The sequence below is a fragment of the Hylaeus volcanicus genome, chromosome 4 (assembly GCF_026283585.1).
Source record: "Hylaeus volcanicus isolate JK05 chromosome 4, UHH_iyHylVolc1.0_haploid, whole genome shotgun sequence".
Classification (NCBI taxonomy): Eukaryota; Metazoa; Arthropoda; class Insecta; order Hymenoptera; family Colletidae; genus Hylaeus; species Hylaeus volcanicus.
The window spans coordinates 27,206,614-27,225,369 of NC_071979.1; the positions used below are offsets into that span (position 1 = coordinate 27,206,614).

General features: G+C 41.1%; 3 protein-coding genes and 1 long non-coding RNA gene across 6 annotated transcripts; 1 reads left to right on the forward strand and 3 right to left on the reverse strand.

The window, feature by feature from the left end:
- Positions 1-1,626: 1,626 nt before the first annotated feature.
- LOC128875510 (zinc finger protein mnm-2-like) lies at positions 1,627-3,078 on the reverse strand. The gene is made up of 2 exons (XM_054121144.1): positions 2,301-3,078; positions 1,627-1,898 (listed from the first exon to the last, which is right to left on the reverse strand). Exons 1-2 carry the CDS (start codon positions 3,076-3,078, stop codon positions 1,627-1,629), a joined length of 1,050 nt encoding a protein of 349 aa, XP_053977119.1.
- Positions 3,079-10,306: 7,228 nt separating this feature from the next.
- On the reverse strand, positions 10,307-12,649 carry LOC128874696 (zinc finger protein 808-like). 3 transcript variants are annotated; one of them, XM_054119655.1, is made up of 6 exons: positions 12,415-12,649; positions 12,183-12,340; positions 11,967-12,109; positions 11,123-11,892; positions 10,822-11,045; positions 10,307-10,596 (listed from the first exon to the last, which is right to left on the reverse strand). In XM_054119655.1, coding segments are annotated over exons 1-6 (1,392 nt in total). In that variant the 5' UTR covers positions 12,510-12,649; the 3' UTR covers positions 10,307-10,594. The 3 variants fall into 3 exon arrangements, with proteins under 3 accessions (XP_053975630.1, XP_053975629.1, XP_053975628.1); XM_054119654.1 differs by having other exon boundaries at positions 10,307-11,045; positions 11,967-12,106; XM_054119653.1 differs by having other exon boundaries at positions 10,307-11,045; positions 12,415-12,648.
- A 251-nt stretch (positions 12,650-12,900) lies between these two features.
- Positions 12,901-15,146, forward strand: LOC128874527 (cytoplasmic dynein 2 intermediate chain 2-like). The gene is made up of 9 exons (XM_054119343.1): positions 12,901-13,087; positions 13,161-13,245; positions 13,307-13,519; positions 13,587-13,821; positions 13,889-14,090; positions 14,181-14,380; positions 14,438-14,580; positions 14,656-14,858; positions 14,928-15,146. Exons 1-9 carry the CDS (start codon positions 13,029-13,031, stop codon positions 14,995-14,997), a joined length of 1,410 nt encoding a protein of 469 aa, XP_053975318.1. The 5' UTR covers positions 12,901-13,028; the 3' UTR covers positions 14,998-15,146.
- Positions 14,651-18,750, reverse strand: LOC128874528 (uncharacterized). The gene is made up of 3 exons (XR_008456659.1): positions 16,573-18,750; positions 15,614-16,499; positions 14,651-14,788 (listed from the first exon to the last, which is right to left on the reverse strand). It is a non-coding gene; the product is annotated as an uncharacterized LOC128874528 (long non-coding RNA).
- Between the last annotated feature and the right edge of the window lie 6 nt (positions 18,751-18,756).

Below are 18,756 nucleotides of genomic sequence, written 5' to 3' on the forward strand. Positions count from 1 at the left end.
AGAGAGAGAGAGAGAGAGAGAGAGAGAGAGAGAGAGAGAGAGAGAGACGTCCGGGAGGCCACTGTGTCATATATCTGCGGATCCGTAGGGGGGTGTCAACGAGCTCGAACGAATATCCCAGCGGGTTGCCTCTGCCCAGGGATGCTACCGAAAATCTCCGTGTCCAAGTGTGAAAATCTAACGCACTTAATCCTAAGCTGTCTGGCTTTCCCCAGTTTTTACTGCACCAGTTATCGTGCTCTTGTACTAATTATTGAAACGCTATATCTCGATCGAACGTCCTGGTCACGAATGAACAACAAAAGATTCGAGCGAGATAGCGAAAAAGTCAGTAAAAATAAAGTTAAGTGTTCTCGTCGGGAATTAAGTAACTCGTGGAGGCTATAATAAATATTCTATTATAGCCAATTTCTATTACAATAGGATGAGATTAAAAAATCGGCGCGATGTCTGCCAGGGGAATTAATTGAAGTCGAGTTTTTTTTTCTCGGGGCCACCCCTCGTGACTTCCAACCCTGAAATCGACCGAAACATTTATGTACGCGGCCACGAGCTGTCCCGCAAGAACGTATTGTAATCTAAAGCGAGAAAAAAAATCGGATGAAGGGCAGAGATAGTCTCGCACGCGGTAAACGTCCCTTCCGGAGTGCAAAAGGGCGCAACCCTCGTCCCCTCCCCGTCCTGACAACCAGCCCTTCCCTGACACTCGCTTCGTAACAAGGGAAGGGGGTTCCCTATTTCTTTCATGGGGGGTTGCAGAGGCTTCTGGTTGACGCCATCTTGGATTTAATTGACAGGAAAATGGTGGTGGCTCTCGACGGTACAAAACTACAAATATTTTTAAACAAATTACGAAGATTCCGTAGTTTAATATGTAACCCATAAAGTAATCAAAATTTTCCTTATATCGTAAGGGATGCGTGTGCGTTTTTCGACTGTTTTCGAATTGGTTTATTTATCAAGGGAGAAGGAACTCTTCATCGAAAACAACGCGATGTATCGGTGTGAAAAATAGATAACAATTTATTCGTCAGTTATGTTATAATCTCCGCGCCAGCTGCGCGTGTAAATAAATATATAAATATATAAACATCTGATATTCGATACAATATTTACATTTTAAAAAATATTCAACGTGACTAGTATAAAGACACCGGTCGTGGCTCGCAAATACGGAATAGAAATATCACATAGTATCAAAAATACAATTCTCTTCGACGATGACCTTTCGTCGAATGAACAGCCACTACAACAAGGCAATCGCGCGATGATTATCAATTTGTACGATAATCTCTGATGGGATATATCAAAAATCTGGTATACGATATACAAAAATACTATAACATCGAGTCATTCGTTCTTCGCGTATTGTCGTCACGAGCACGCGTACGTAAATGGCATTATTTAATCGATATTTGTGTTAATAGTCGAATCATAGAATAAAACATTGTTTCGTGTTCATTTTTGAACATGTTCACTCGTCATTTTTCACTCGTGTTCTGTTAATCGACTAAAAATTCTGCCCTGTTACGCGCCCCCCAACCATGTAAAGTGAATTGGAGGGATTCTCGTTGTGGAATAACCTAATCTTACAAAAATAACTGCGATCTAGTCGTCGATGTCTTGTCACATCGGGTGATAGACGTACGGAGGGAAAGCGTGCCCTCGCGGTAGCGCGTGTCCCAGTGCGAAAGCTCCCAGAGCCATGCGATAAGGGTCTCGACTCTCGTGCGTCCTCATGTGCTTCTTCAGGTGGTCCTTCCTACCGAAGCATTTCCCGCAGACGACGCAGGCGTGAGGTCTTAGCCCAGTGTGGATCCTCTTGTGTCTCGTCAGCTCCTCGTTTCTGGTGAACGACTTCCCGCAACCCTCCGCGTCGCATTTGAAGGGTCTCTCGCCTGCAACCAAAACAATTTCATTGCCGGATGTGCGTATTTGGGGTCAGTCTGATAGATATTCGTACCAATTGCAATTGAATGAAGTGCAATTAATAAGTGAACAAAAAATAATTCTGAAAGTTGAACAACAAAGAAAACGAATTTAAATGAAACTCGTGAATTTCGATGGAGTTACAAAAATCGATACCAATAGTCTAAGATAATATTCGATCCTAGTAGAAATTTTCAAGAATATTTGTCTGGCAGTCAGCTCGTTAAACGATATCCCCTGAATGTAATCAGATACCTCTGCAAAGAAACATTTCCTCGATAAACAAATCTATTTAGACTCGTCCAAAATTGTCGGTTAAGCTCGTCGTACGGGACGCGAATAAAATTGTACATAATTCGAGCGTGTCTTACCAGTATGTATGCGAACGTGTCCTTTCAGCTGGCCGTTATTGCTGAACGCGACGTCGCAGTGCTCGCACCTGAACTTCTTCGGTCGCAGTTTCTTCATTTGCTTGGCGACCGCGTCCTGCCTGTGGATCAGTTCGACTGCTTGCTCCATCGAGGGAGAGTACAACTCCTGAGGGAGATGTGGAACACCGGGAAACCCGTAGAAGAACGGCTGTCCAGTCGTCGCGATCGTTGAGGCTTGGATGTTCGCCTCGACGTTCATTGGCACCATCATAGAACCACCGCACAGAGGGACGAGCATGTTCGTGTGCTGAAGTGCCATTTTCTGGAGGCATTCCATCGTGTACTCGGTCGATGGAATCGAACGACCGCCGACTTCCGGACCTGGAACCCCTGGCATCTCCAGATCCTTCCGAATCATGGAGGTCACCGAGAAGCTGGTGGTCGAGCCGATGGCGAAGTTGTCCAGCGCATCCAAACTGTTCCTGGTGAGCACATCCCCGCTGCTGGCCGAACACGATCCTCTGGACGTTTCTCCAGGCGATTCACTGCGTCGTCGCGAACATTCGACACCGCACGATGTAACTTCGTTTCCTGACAAACTATTCGCGCTGCTTTCTTCGTATATCGACAAAGCATCGTTCCCTTCTTCCTTTACTGCTCGCTCGCTGGTCCTCTCGTCGTTCGCGCGAGTCGCGCTCGTGGTAGGATCGATGTTTGCTATATCGTCGACGTTGACGTTCCAGGGCCTGAAGAATTTCGCGCTGCGCGGCTCGCACATGGTGGTTCCCTCGAAGAACTCACGCGAGGACTCTTATGGAAACGTAAGCTTTTCGAAGACGATCGAACTCGAGGTTCCGTGGCTCGTTCTCTCGTCTTTAACGCACGTGGTTTTTCGCAAGGGGCTCGAGGAGTAGCATCGGCACGAATATTCAAAGACGACTGTTACACTGACGGGTCACAACCCCCGGTTATATACCAGTGAAGGTTCCCACCCCCTATTTGGGATTGGTCCGTTCGGAGGCGAAGGTAGCCCTGAAGAAGGAGTGTGTCGAACTACCCTACTGTAGTAAGGCAAAGATGGGCTTTGGGTAGGCCTATCGAGGGCTTGCTGAGCGATACGCGTCCCCTTTTGTCGAGAATTAATCGCTCCCCGCTGCTATGGGGTGCGCTCGCTATTGTCGCCAGGGTTGTTGGGTCGAGGAGCTGAGAGAAAGGGAGGACAGCGAGGACGACGACGGAGGATGATCTAGATGGGAGAAACGAAGCTCGAAACACACGGAATCGAGTAATTGCGACCTCCATCGGACCCACCTAGCCATCGCCATTTTTACAAATTCTATTCGCGACGACACTGTACATCTTGTTACAATCATTGACTCGATTCGATTCGTTTGACGTTACGACAATCGGTAACAAACAGAACGCTCTCGTGGTTGGACAAGGAGGATTCTTAACCCTTTGAACTCGAGGAATTTTTTTCTGATATCTACCAGCAACTCGAGATGCTTTCTTAGCATTCTATTGCCACGAATGCTAAGATTATATCGACTTCTCGAATGAGATCTCTAATTTGAGATTTGAGAATCAGGGGTCGCCTTTGCCTCAACGACAGTCATTTTATTGGCACTTCGAGTTCCAAAGAAATTAAATCTAAAGAAAACCTTGTGGTGACTGAGAGTCACCTCTCGAGTGCAAAGGGTTAATCGTTTTCATCGCCTTCTCCCTTGCCCGGTTAGAATGCCTGGAATTAATTGCCATCAGGATACATGGAACGTTCCGTTCGGGTAACGTATCTAACCTGGAAACGAACGTTAATTTTATACAGCCTGAAATCGCACGTGGAGCGATCGAGATATTACGCGTACGCGTGACAGGAAGCAACAATAAATTGTTTATACGGCTCGTACGCGAACGGGAAGCACTTTAAACACAATGAAACGGTCGTCGTGTCCTCTGTGGGATAAATTTCGACGAAGTTACGAGGGTGGAGCTCCGCAGAAGCGAGTTGATTTATTGTAACACTCAAAGTTGGTAGGCAACCCTCCAGAAGCGAAACGTCGCGTCGCGTCGGGCCTCCAGTTCGCCCTATCTTCCTCCGATGCAACCCCCGTGGCCTTCTGTCCAAACGATCGCACAAAACCAGCTCCCGGGACCATTGATACCGTTTGGTCCCCTTTTGTACGCTCTCGTCCCGACACGAACGACTTTTCTAGCCGTTCTGGCCGCGGATCCGCCTCGTCTCGCTCACGTGACCGATAGCCAGGGGACGATACCTCGAACTAAACGCGAGGTAAACAACAGGACTCTTCGAGAACGCGAGGAGAAAAGGGGGAACATTGGCGATTTTACGGCGATACAGTACTAGTCCTTTGAGTGCCACAGGAAACATTCATAGTTCGAGAAATGCCAATTTTAAGCAAAGATGCATGATTGTAAACAAAAATGTATATTTCGGTCGATTCTATTTTAAGGTTCGTGAAATTTTTGTACGATACATAGGTTTAATAAGAAATAAATTTGTATATAGAAAATATTTTCACAAAAACTTGAACTTGAATTTTTGAAACGTTGCGCGAAATAGCGTAGTACAAGGGTAAGCGGATTAGCGCTGACCGAACGGAAGCAAATTTTTTGACAAAACGACTCCAAGTCTTTTGAAAAATGGCAACTGGTTGTTATGACGTATAGGATGGAAAGTAAGACGGATCGAGGGATCCTTGACGGTGGATTTCACGAGCGATCCATCAAATTTCAGCGACAGCGACGCTTGCGTTTCCTGCTCGCGACGCAAAGAAACAGTCCAGGATGGACCTTCTCGAGCCAATCCTTTCAAAATTCGACTTACGCGAATTTCGTTTGAATTCTTTCGAAGGTCAACGCAGAAATAGGCTTTGTTAACCGTTCCTGCGACTGTTTTCTTAGGTGACTCTACGTACCACTGATATTAATACAGAAACTAAATGGACACCCTCTGGAAACAGGTATGCTTCGAGTTCGTCCTTGACGATATCGATGGGTAATAATTTCAAATTGAAAGCTATTGGTATCGTCCTGTACACTAACGAACAGATTATCGAATTGACGTTTAATACACAAAATGCATCCAAGGACACGCGTGCTTATAATTAAAAATACACGAATTGAAGATACTTTAGACAGATCTCTAATTCTAAACAAAATTTGAAACATATTACACACACATAATACTGAAAAAAATTGAATTTAATTCAACATCGAAACGATACATTTATTATTATCGAAATATCTATCGTCTTCCACATTCGTGATTCGAAAATATTAAATTGCAACTTGCAATGTACACGTAGGAAATATTTTTTTGCAGAACTCTGGACACGCCGGACCGGTAAGCTCCATCGAAGTGCAAAAAATTGAAGTACGGCGCGAGCGCCTCGTCAAATCTTCTTGTACTTCTGTCAATAAGAAGTGATGGATAGGTCGATACATATCGATAGAACTTTTTTTTCCCAATTTTGCGGAACCACGAATTTTTTTCCCGACGAATCCGTGCTCTCGAGGACGAACAGTGGACGCGAGAGCACGTGGGCGATTAGAATTGAACGATCGACAGCTCCGAGTGTCGTTGAACAATAGGGAAGTAAATTTCTGAACGATCGCGGTGACCGTCATCGATCATGCGGCTTTCTATTCCGCGGTCCGGTGTATCTCAAATGAAAAAAAAAAATATCTAAGAAACTTGCTAGAAAAAATAAAATGTATAAAATAAAAATAATAAAAATTTGTATTAAAAAAAGTGCACGTATATACACTTTCAGAATTCATCCAGTAGAGGGTCAAGTTTCATGTTCGAACGCACGAATGTTTGTTCCGACTACTATAACAGGAATAAACGATGATTGTTTCTGCAGACTGCAGATATTTACGACAAGCGAAAACGTGGGGAATGTGGGGAATTTAGGCGAAGACGTGCCTAAATGCAAAAACATATAAACTATCGATAATAATGTCTAAATTAGTAAAATAATTGAGATACAGAAATTCCAAGTAGATACGAAACAAATTCGTTTAATAAATAATCGATCCCGTCTCCAGTTCACACGAGACGTCGGCGTCGGTCGCGTCACGTCGGATGCAATCCGCGGGCTACACGGTTGGGTGAGCGTAAAAACCCCCAGCCTGTCCGATGGTAGCCGAGAGGGTAAGCAAAGGCAAGCCCCATAATAGCCCTCGAGCGAGTCCCACCCTCCTGGTAAGCAGAAAAGCTTCGAAAGTGTGCACAACCGCAGAGTCGCCGCCCCTTGCATGGCGGGCTGAAATTTGATTATGCCCCTTCCACGCGAATGAACCCAACGGGATTCATCGCCTGGTACCCGCCAATGATTTATTCTACTTTTTTTTTCCCTACCCTCGCCGCAGCGACAAGTTGTCTTTGTCATCTCGAGCCAGCCGAGAACGCATGCGCGTACGATCCCTCCGTCGCCGCCACTTCGCGGTTTACCGATCCTCGATGGTGACGTTTCAGGGTGGGAAAGGGTGGATCCATCGAGGATCGAATGAAAGCGTCGAAAAGTTTTCGAGGTAAGTTAAATAAGACGCAAGCTATCAGGTTAGTAGGAAGATAATTTTTTTTTGGACCTATACGTGTCGCCAAAAACCAAGCAATCGCGAAATAAGTGTCGCTGTTAAAATATTGGATGAAGATGGTCCGACTCGAAAGTTTTTGGTGGTCCCGCCGCGATCGAGGAAACGAGGCGGTTTATCTCGTCAGCCATTAATCAAAAGGGCCAGGGACTTCCGCGCGAGTGGGTCCTTCATTGAAGAGAGGACGCGGGAATAGATAGATCCTATAAAAGATCGGTCTGCCAGATGGCCCGTGCCCGCAACGAAAAGAGAGGCGCCTTTCCCGGTCTCACTTTTCATTCTTCGTCTTTTCTCTTCGCCGTTCCACGGAATCGCCTCCAAGTACCATCTTCGACGGTCGTCTGTTTTACAAGAGCACGTGCACGCGTGGTCCTGTGGTTTCACAATGCTTTCCCTCGCCGTGAAAGCATGACTAAAGAGAACGTTCATTTTATACGTACTTTTGTATCGTTCGAAGCAACGTTATCGTACGGAGTCGTTTGTCACCAAAAAGAGAGGGGACGTACATTTCTTTATGCAGTGATCGGATTCTATCACTTACAGTATCGCCAATATATCGTAAACTGAATATGGAAATAATACACTCGATACACGTACAAATACCCCGTTGAAAAATTATAAATCGTAATTGTAATAATTTGTAATCGTAAACATTCTACGACTACGACGTTACGTTGCTCGAGTTATGCGGAATACAAAACGAAATATTAAAAGCAAAAGCGTATCGTGACCTCGAATTTTCGAAAACGATGCAAGGAGAAACCCCGACGCAGCTGCGTCGCGTCGGATGCTTTGACGCCGAATAGATCGTGGACAATTGGGAAACAGCTTCCAACAGCGAATGCCGATCATTGCCACTGTGAATTAGCATAACCGAACAACCCTTTGACGGAACATTCGAGCAAGTGCCGCGTGCAAATTTCGCCACAGGACGTCCCTTTTCGGCGCGCTACGTATTGATGCTTCTATCGTCGTGCTCGGACGCCTCTGCGAAAAGAAGAAACCGCACGAAAATTCGACGAAGCAAATCGATCGACATGCTTGGAATTCATGTTGGAAGGTGGCTAGGAGGGTTGAAAATTCGCTAATAGCGTGAAACGAGTTGCTCGGAGATGTTTTGATGGAATGATCAACTTTTAAAGATTAGAATTCTTTTTCTCTTTCAAGGTTTATCAAAGTGTACAATTGTCTGGAAATTATCAAGATGTTTGATCGGACTTGTACTGTTATATTGGCTTGTATTTGGCATGTATTAAAAGTGAAATTGATATAACAATTTTTCTTATGTAAAATAGATCCGAAGAAATTAGATTCGCCTACTTGGAGATCCTCCTTGTGAAATCCTCTTCAGCTCCTAAACAGTTTCGGTCTAACGAGTAATAAATTTGGCAGTTCTAAAACGATCCCTGTCGACACCCATGCGTATTTCGAGTGGGACCAGATTAAAATGTACTCGGTGGTGTTGGTTCTACGCGCAGTATTCTCCGGTCGTTCACGGAGAATCGCGCGATTTGTCACGCGACAGCCCTCCGTTGCCCTTAATTTTCACGGAGGACGTGTATGAACAGCGTGCGCACGAAGTTGTTCGCTTAGCTACTGTGGAAAACCATGGCGAATTTATAGAGCGCTTTTCTTCGTTTCCGTGATACCTGGCCAACCGCGGTCCCTATTTCTAGGCTGACAAACCGTTACTAAATACGTGCAGGCGCGTACTTAAGACTTTAATGCGAGTTAAAGGACACCCCATATAGAAGGGGATGGAAATCCTGCCTGGTACTCTTGTAAATTTTTATAATTCCTACCTAAACTATAGATACAGATACTATAGCGACAACAACCTCCTGTAAGATTTTACAATAAAATTGTACGATATTCTTTATCAGCCTTTCCTCCTTCGACTAATTTTAGGATAGTACGTTATCGTATGATATTAGTATACCAGTATGTACGTACGTATGGTTTATTTGTGTCCCCGAGGTGTTTACAAAGACCTCAGTTTCTTTGGCATAAGTTTGCAACATCGCTACGGTACGTTATAAAGCGTAGAGGCGAACAACGGAAAGTACTCGAACCGAGAAAAGTCAGAGGCGCCGACAATAGGTGAACACGAGCCACGCCCAAGTGCCGATGATCGAGCGCGACAAAACGATCCGATTTTACTCGAAACGCGAGAAAAGCAGCTAGAGTAGAAGGACACAGGGCAGCAAGGTGTTGCCGACGACAGCTACGGTAAGAGAGCTCTGCTTCTCCACGAGTAAATTTGACGTTGGCCAAATAAACACATTGAGGACGGCTACGTTTGAAGTGGTCCCCGTTGACAGGATGAACCGTGAACATCGGGTGCCGATTGTTCCCGTCATTGGGCGTCGGCTCCCTTTTGGTTCGGGTCGTTTGCCCTCGTTTCCATCCTCCCCTTACCCCAGACCGCCGCCCCCTTTCGCATTGCCAATGACTCCTGAGCGTCTCTTTCGGTAACATCAAGATCATTCGGCCTAGCAAAGATCTGGACTACACCTGAAAGGAGCCCGTTTCTCTTTTATTTTCATTCTTCGATGAATCTGCGGTGGCTTCATTGATCTTCGACGATGTTTCACGTTCCGACGTTCATCTTCCTCCTCCGATCCTTCAGGATAGATCCGACGCGCACTGCAACAGATATACAAACATAAGATTTGTTATCAGTGAAGATATTTAACGTACGCTAACCTTTTTACTTAAAATTTTTTAACCATGATAGTTTCTCTGGTGGATTCCCGGTATTTGAATACAAATGAATTCAAATTTCCCGCGGTAAATTAGTGTCGCTATCCTGCGGCGAACGTCCGAACTAATTTCGGAGTATGATCAGCAGCCTCTATCGGGAAAACGCTCAAGTTTGTCGTGAAATAGTTCCCACTGTCAACGCTAGATGGAGCCATTTGTTTCGTCCAAGTTTTTTTTATTATATCCAATAACAAATAGGTGAACAAGATTCGTAATGTTAAAATTTGAATGGAAACCCATTTTTAACCCTTTATTCTTTATTTTTTAATTAAAACGAACAAATGGCCCCATCTAGCGTTGACAGTGGGAACTATACCACGACAAACTTGAGCATTTTACCGATAGAGGCGCTGATCGTACTCCGAAAATAGTTCGGACGTTCGCCGCTAGATGGCGACACCAATTTCCCGCGGGAAATTTAAATTTCTTTTTAATTAATTAAATTAAAGTTCATTAGAAGCATTTGTAGATACTATAGAGTAGTTTAAGGGTTTACTTACTAGTCTGCCCACTAACCAGTTTCGGCTTCAACTGGAATTTGAATTTTCTATCAAAAGTTTTTGTTAACCAAGTTATATAAGATCACCTTTTTTTTAAAGATAACAACGCGGAAACGTATTTTTTATGCTTCTGATTTATTCATTTTAATTTGGTTCCTAAGTCTTTTGTTTATCTCTTCCATTTCTCATCGTTTGGTACAAACATTCAAAAATATGTAACGGAAATATTAAATAACAACGAAAGCAAATCTCGCACAACACGAAAATTCGCAAATATATACATTTATATATAACAATACGAGCAAACCGAACATTAAATGTGTTATTGACCCATCGTACAATGTAAACTCGTTATACAGAAGATTTCCACTCATAGATACCTTAGGCGGACGCACCGACTAAACACTCGATTTCTGAAACATTCACGAATCGAAATTTGACACAACCGCGCTAAAATTGTTCGATAAATTTATTACTAGGATCCTATGCTTCACCATGCGTCTTTAAATGTATTTTCAGTGTAGTTCTGTTGATAAAAGCTTTGGAACATACAGGACAAGAATGCGTACGTGACAAATGAAACTTTAAATGTTCGTTAAACTGTGCACTCGTTTTAAACAGTTTTTTACAAATATTACACTTGCGTTCCTCTTCGTTTTCTTCTTCTAGGTGTGTTCTCGTGTGTCTGTCGACCTCGCCAACGTTGTCGAATTCCATGGAGCATACTCTGCAGGTAAACTTTACGGCTCGAAGAATACCTATTTGACTACCAGTTAGGGGGTTGGGTACTGGAAATATATTATTGGTCTCGCTGATGCTACACCTTAAACCTTCTTTCTTTTTATGACAACTTATATGGTTTCTGTAAAAATATCAATAAATTACAATCGATCGATGGAACGGTGATTCGAAACATATTCTTACGACAATGAAGCCTACCTATAAGCGTGTTCGTTCCTAAATGTTATGTTACAACTGATGCAACGATAATCTTGTTGTTGAGGTATTTGTTGAGTTAAAGGCGACGCTGTTACTTGCAAAATTGTATTTTGTAATTTTATGGTTGGATGTACGATTAAATAATGTTGCCTCGCGTCCTCTTTGAGTTCAAATATTTCTGTACATTGATGACACTTATACGGATACAACGGGTCCGTACTAACGTGTAATCTTACATGTTTATCGTAAGTCACTTGCGAGCTACACTCTGTTTGGCACATGTCGCATGTAAAATGAGTTTTAGTGTGAAGGTACAGGGACTGTGAAGATGGAAAAGTCTTGTAACATATAGCACAGATATTATTCTTCTCTGCTGGATTGTCACACTTCTTCATTATGTAATACTTATCGCAGTGTTCACACTGAAAAGCTGGCTTCGATTCGTACACAGATTTTTTTAATTTACAACCGCCTTTCACGCAAACGGCCTTTCTATTACCTTTCTGTAAAGACTGATCTCTCTGACCCATATCTATTATACTTTTAGTAAGTTGTAACTTTTCCTTCTTCAACTGTGCCAATATCATGAGCTTCCTTGACCTTGGACATGGTCTACCATATATTTTGTCTATTTGTATTGTTAAACGATATTGTTTTTTACCTATTTCCACATCGTGATATAATTCAGATCTTAAAAGGGCAGATCCATTTATGGATATATCATGATCAATAGATATATCCATCTTATCTACATCATTTGTTTCTTCAACCTGTAACATCGCATTTGCTGAGTAATCTTTCATACCGAGCACTTGAAACTTAAAAATACAGTAACATTCTTTACATTAGCTATTAGCTGGGTGCAAGGACTTTTAACTGGAGTTATTAAACTAGAAGAATCCTCGTTTAATTTTTTCTGTTTTAAAGGTGGACTTTTAGACAATTCAGTTTCGGGTACACTATCAGCTTTCCGTTTTCTCTGTCCTTCTGCAACAAATTTAACATTGTTCTTTCTAAAAAGTTTAATAAACAAACAGGCGTTTGTCACTGTTGTGGATACCTTCTAATTTATCGAAAACAGTTGGGACAGAATTAGGTTTCAGTTCCTTTAAACTTGTAAAATCCATCTGCTCGAAATGCAGTTCGCAAAGGTAGAGTGGCTTATCATTTGTAGAGGTGTCATCTAACTGACAATTCCTTATCCACTGATTCCTTTGACTGAAAACGTCGAATAATGTATACAAACATTATACGCTGTAGGTTGTTAAGAGACAAGAATAACAAATACTCACGCAATATCGTCGGGAAAAGGGAAAAATAAAATGTTTCTTCGGTCGACTTTCGTATCCTGATTCGAAAGACAGTCACGCGCTACGCAGGTTAACATTATATCAGCAGGAAAATCTCCTTTAAACAAATGCGCTCTCTTACAAAAATCAACAATAGACTTATAAAAATGGTATTATGTACACAGAGGTTCATTAATTCGTTTCGTTTGAGGGGAATACGACACGCCAAACGCATCCCCTCCCCTTCCCCTGAGCGGCAAACTTCTAATTGGGTGCATCCAGAAAGGCCATCGCTCACTGAGCGGCTCAGTGAGCGAGTTTAACACCAGTGGCGCTATCGGTGAGAAAACACCCAAGTTTGTAGTAAAATTAGTTTCCATTATTGACGCTAGATGGCGACTGTGTAAGTTGACGACGCCATCTAGCGCGAACGAAAAGAACTATTTTTTCGACAAACTTGGGCATTTTCCCACCGATGGCGCCACTTCGTGTGGCTTTTTTAGACGCACTCAAACACTTGTTTTTAACTTTACTTCTTATTTTTGATTTCATCAACGATTGAAATATTCAAACTACTTCTAAACAAGTCCCAAGAGCAACACACGTTCTATTTAATAATGTTTACTGATCGTACCCTCGATTCTGTGAGTTTCGATTCGCAATTATCACCCACAAAGTACGTTGTTTTATTATCATATATTTGATCGTAGAATCTGTCATTTTTTGCTTTAATTGTTATTGTTTTCTAGGTCGCAATTATCGACGACTGTTCAGACAACTGAGATTATTTGTGATCAAAATCCCGTGCAAACAATTGAAACGAGAAGCATCGAGGTACTTGTAAATACATTTGTAAATGTACGAACGACGAATGAATAAATATTTCTCGTTTTAGACTCAAACTGTAATCGAGGAAAAAAAGGAGCCTACCGTGGACTATCAAAAATTGGTTCAATTTTTGAATAGAGTTACACCAAGTATAATAGAAGCTCTAGATGAGGCATATGGAACAAATGCATTCGAAGATTCTGACCCAAAAACTAGTGAGGATTCGCTTGCAAGCACCCAGCTATTGCAAAAAATTAACAGTACTGAAGCAGATACACCGGTACCGACTATTCATTTATAATTATTAATATTTTATATAATTTTGTTGAATTTATATGTACTTCCAGATGAAAGTAAGCGATATGTGTTGGAGCATCGGAGGAGGAACATTAGCTGTTTCCCATGGCATTCCTTACCATGAAACATGGTGTGATCATCTGTCTAAGATACACTTATACAGCCAAACAAAGGACAATGACTTCCTTAATACTCCAAGTAAAACGTTAGAAACTAATTCATGTATCACATCCTTGGCTTACCATCCAAATGAACCATCCATTATAGCAGCTGGCTTGTTCAATGGTAACTTACTAAATTTTCAAATAAACTTATGTTTATAGATTAAAATCTCTATATAATTGTTATAAAGGTGATGTTCTCGTTTGGAACTTGAGAGATGATGTATCAGTGACACCAACAGCTGTGTGCACTCATGGAGATTCAGTGTCTCAAGTGTACTGGAAAGCAAGAACTGTAAATGATGTGTCCTTGCTAGTAAGCTCTGGCAAAGATGGATACATTTTTTTTCATAGAATGGGGGCTAACTTTACCATTGCTCGTTCATACAAACGGTAATTATTTTCTCAAAGACTATTCAGAGATAGTATATATATATATATATACATATGTGAATATTTTTGTATACATTGTACCTTATTTAGATTCAAAGTAGCCAAAGAACACAATCCAATAGAGAGTTCAAGACCGCGCAGTGCGGGTGGAACTCGTGAACGCGCCGTTGAATCTGGATTGTGTATCACCAGCTTTGACTTTTTATCTAGGGATACTGTATTTTTCATTGTAGGCACTTTATGTGGTGGAATATACAAGTGCAGCGTAGAGCGCGTCGCTCCTATCGAAGGTATGTATTCTACTGATATTCTTGTACTATGTCATTATTTCTCTTTATTAATTACAGGAGATGAAACTCTTATGGATCCTGTAGTAGACGAATACGACAGACACGAAGGTAGCATTACTTGCGTTAAATGCTCTCCTACTCGTGACTTGTTCGTCACTGCTGGCACAGATAGGGAGATGCGTATATACGATTTCGAGGAGGTACGGATTTTATTTATAAAAATCACTCGAATACTTTGAATTTCTCAAGAATAAATATTTGTTCGTACTGTTCAGCATTCGTGCCTGCGCTCGATTTCCTTTGAAAATACTATCGTAGGATTTACGTGGATGATCGGGAATCAGGATGTATTGGCAACTTATGGGGCTGGCTCGAACATAAAATTGTACAATATCACCGATGGTAGACCTGTAACAAATGTGAAATTTGAAACACCTGGTAGGGAAAACGCCAGCTGCTTACGCGTCAATTCTAAAAAGTAAGTTCTTGTAAGTTATTCGATTAGATCGGAAAATAGAATTACGTTATTTATACATTTTTTTTGCAGAGACTTGTTGGCCATAGGCGACACCCACGGAAATATAGAAATCTGGAAGATTCCGCGACAATTATTCTAACAGTATTTTGCTTAAAAAATTATCTAACGAAGTTCGTTTATTTAACTTAAAAGTTATATTATATATAAACGCTGTTTTTTTTTACAATACACATTATAAAACAAATGTATATTTATTGGAATAAAATATATTACTTTTGTATAAAAGTACTCTGTGGTTTTAAAAAAATTCATTTCCTACACGGGCTAGCAACAATGTTTCATTTTCAGTTTTCCCTCAATGAATATAACAATACACGTTAAAATTAACCCGCGATATTAATAACACATGATTATTTCATCAGACATTTCGTGCCCACGATTTGTATAGATATATCAGGACAACTTCGAAGTCCATATTTCATTGCCCAAAAATAACGTAACGTGTTTATTGCGGAAATGCACGACTAAAGAATGTGGGCCCAAAAATACAATGAAATAAGATCAGTAGTTTAAGAAAATAATGGAATATGAAACACTAAAAAAACAAGGAGTTAGAGGATATATGTAGTTAGTGTACATACTTATCGATCTTTTTGTAAGTCTCGATTACTTTAGACGCTATAGCTAAGTGAAAGCTTAAGACGGTTCGACGTGACCTACTACTATGGTCAATTCTAGAAAGTTGAAGAACTTACGGTACTTCTAAGCCTGAGAAACAGTAACGAGTTAGAAATGGAAGAATCTTGTCCGTGTTATTACTTAAAAATATATTTATTAACACTTGGTCTTCGATATAAAAATATATTCATGAAAATTCCACGATTGATACGATCAAGTTTTAATAGCGAAACATGACTCACAGCGACCAATCGATTTCTCTTCTATAAAATACAGTTATGCTCGTCACGCTCTTCCTTTCAGTTTTTGAGGCATGACTTTGTCTTTTCGATTAGTCATACTAAACGACACGGTTGCGCGCGTCATGAAGTTTTAAAATACAAGGCAAATATTTGCAGGCTACAAGTACGTGCGTAAAACAATATTGAGAAAAGAGAATCGATAAGCAGACTTTTTTCTTCTTGCTTTCGTTCAACGTCTGACTACTGATTCGTATAAGCAACAAAACAAGGCCATCAATCTTCGCACCGTTTCCATTAAGTTTCGAGTTCACTGTCCGTCGCGAATTTCAGTGCATATACTGTATTTCATTACATTTAATCGATACGAAAGAAGATCGTGTGAAGGCAGATTAACTTCTTACAATCTTATCAGAATAAATGAATAAAAAAGTTAGAAAGACAGATATCTTAATACAGCTAGATTTGTCTGCTATAATAAAGCGTTCTTGTGCGAATGCACACGTATACATGCTAATCTTGGTAGGGCATTGCCCGAGCATTCGTATACCACACTGTAGCTGTCTGGTGGGACAACTACAAGATTATACTGCGAAATGAAACATGCATCGGCTGAACGATCGAAAATAGTTTATTAAAGTCACTTAATTTTTCATGCTTGTAGCGTATTTATCGCTAGGAGTATTTTTTGTGGTCGTTCCAAATCCATCGAGGCTCATTCTTCCTATTTAGTACGCGAATAGGTTACGTAACTCAATTGTAATATTAAATTGAACATTATTGAATGAATTACTCACTGTTAAAAAACAAATTATAAACTTAGCGTAACTTTTTAAAACGTGACTTCGATCTTTTTCGACACATGATGATCTATAAAAGTAATAAAGATTCTAGTTTCAAAAAATTACATTTACTAACGTTGATCAGTTTATATCGTAACACTTGACGACGATACAAAAAATGGAATCTTGTCAGAAAAGTACGTCGTGTCGATACGGTAAAACTAGCTTGTTTTTCTAGCGAAACGTGACGCGAGTGACGCGACATACTTCCTGAACGTTCCATACCGGTTATCTTCCATGGCCTTCTGAGGTTTTTACGCAAATGTGCTTAAGTCACGCTGAACAATACTTACCCGTTCGTACCGCAAACTGTTGCGTCAGCAATAGTTATCAATTTTCAAAGGAAATCAAACATGTGTCGTATAAAACTTACAGAACTGCAACAAAGATGTGGTTAGGGGTTATGTACATTAAATCGTTAAAATTTGGAAAGATTAACATTATACGCACCAAAATACAGGCTGGCCAGGCTGAAAATTTAAAGTTTGCGACGCACCCCTAGAAGGGACACAAGCAATTCGGGTGCAATGGGATTTTATCCAGACACAAATTTTATTTTCTTTTATTTTGAGGCAGGATTAATTTTGTCCTTACGAAGGATAAGTTCCTGAAAAGCTTAGCCAAAAATGGCAGCTGTGATATATTGTCCTGAAAAGGACAGTTTTTAATAGATTGTCCTGAAAAGGACAGATTTTCTATTCATGTTGATCCAAGAGATTGATGCTCCGTAGATGATGCATTTGCGGGCCCTGAGAAGGGCCCTAAAGAAAAAGGGTGTAGTAAAAGGAAATTGTGGACGGGATATGCATAAGACTTGTTGAGGTATAAGGTGGAAACGGAAACTAAAGATGATTCTCGTTGGGTAGTCGTGAAGAGGTGAAGCTAGGTAGCTTCGTAGCGTGGCTTGCCATGTTCTTGTTTCACTAGTATCAAAGAAAAGCGTGTAGGGAAAAAGTTTGGGAAAAACGAGACGGGGACAAGGAACAGAAAGGATCGTTTGCGATACTATGGAAACGTTACAAATTTTCTCCTGTTGTTCTCCTTCATCTTTCATTTTGTTCATAAAGTGGCTCCATCTGCGTTTAAGTAAACACCAAAGAAACTTGGAACGCGGCGTTGTACCGTGTTTCTTTCCTGTGTAACGGGGCCTTAATCGAAAATTGTCAGGCGTACCCGTTACAGAAACAGCTTTCTCTCCATTTTGTATCTCCGCTTGGAATCTTTTGCGCTTCTCCGTCTATCGTTTATTTGCAATTGTACAGTGTTAGGTTATGTGCGCCCGGTGTTTGTATCGATCTTTTTTTTTTTGTTTTCTGCACACGTGACTCACATAAACGCGCGTTTCGTTTTACGAATCGGCTCTATTTGTTTCTCCTGCGCTTCTGTCGCGTTATGTACATACGTGTCATATGGATGTGTATCTTTACGCTTGTGTGTATGTAATTGTGCTGTACAGAAATATTTTCTTCAATGAAGTCAATTTTGAGAAACGTTTCGCGAATAGCATCGGAAACTTCTCCTTCCGTCTTTCTAAAAAAGATCCTCGCATATACTTTGTCCGCAGACGGAAGAGGAACCAAAAATTTGTTCTTCCATCGACTTGTCTTTGAACTTTCGCGCCAGGAAGTTGATAAAAACCATTCCTGACGATTATTGCACACCAACGCTTCTGTTTTCTTTCTTCTTCTTATCAATATTCGTCTTCTTTGTCACTTGCTCCATGCTTATCGCATCTTTCCTTTCCTCGATCCATCTCATTCATTCATCCCCTCTGTCACACATGCATACACATTCTCGACTGACTTTATACACAGATTTTTTTTGGCGCTTTTTGTTCTCAAAAAGACATTTTTTTCTGATCATTTTTTAGAAATCCTCACATTCGTTCCAGCTTCGCTCTTAGATCCGATTTCAATCCCAAAATGATCAACGCAGACAGCGTTTTATATTTTTTCTTCATTGTTTTCCACACACAATCGCCACTCTTCGTTCCTTCTTCGATTCGTTTCTCACTTTCTTCGAATCGACGATCTTGAAAGACACGTTTCTTCCCTCTCGTTCCAATCTTTCTCTTCGATGCTGCTACCAATCGTCTTCTTCTTCTTCTTCTTCTTCTTCTTCTTCTTCTTCTTCTTCTTC

Coding starts and splice junctions, on each gene's coding strand:
- LOC128875510 (XM_054121144.1), bottom strand. CDS start 3,078: ATGTGCGAGCCGCGCAGCGCGAAATTCTTCAGGCCCTGGAACGTCAAC. Junction 1,899..2,300: donor ACACGTTCGCATACATACTG/GTAAGACACGCT, acceptor TTTTGGTTGCAG/GCGAGAGACCCTTCAAATGC.
- LOC128874696 (XM_054119653.1), bottom strand. CDS start 12,509: ATGTTAACCTGCGTAGCGCGTGACTGTCTTTCGAATCAGGATACGAAA. Junction 12,341..12,414: donor CCTTTTCCCGACGATATTGC/GTGAGTATTTGT, acceptor CGACGTTTTCAG/TCAAAGGAATCAGTGGATAA. Junction 11,046..11,122: donor AGGAACGAACACGCTTATAG/GTAGGCTTCATT, acceptor ATATTTTTACAG/AAACCATATAAGTTGTCATA.
- LOC128874527 (XM_054119343.1), top strand. CDS start 13,029: ATGTTTACTGATCGTACCCTCGATTCTGTGAGTTTCGATTCGCAATTA. Junction 13,822..13,888: donor AGCAGCTGGCTTGTTCAATG/GTAACTTACTAA, acceptor ATTGTTATAAAG/GTGATGTTCTCGTTTGGAAC. Junction 14,581..14,655: donor GTATATACGATTTCGAGGAG/GTACGGATTTTA, acceptor CGTACTGTTCAG/CATTCGTGCCTGCGCTCGAT.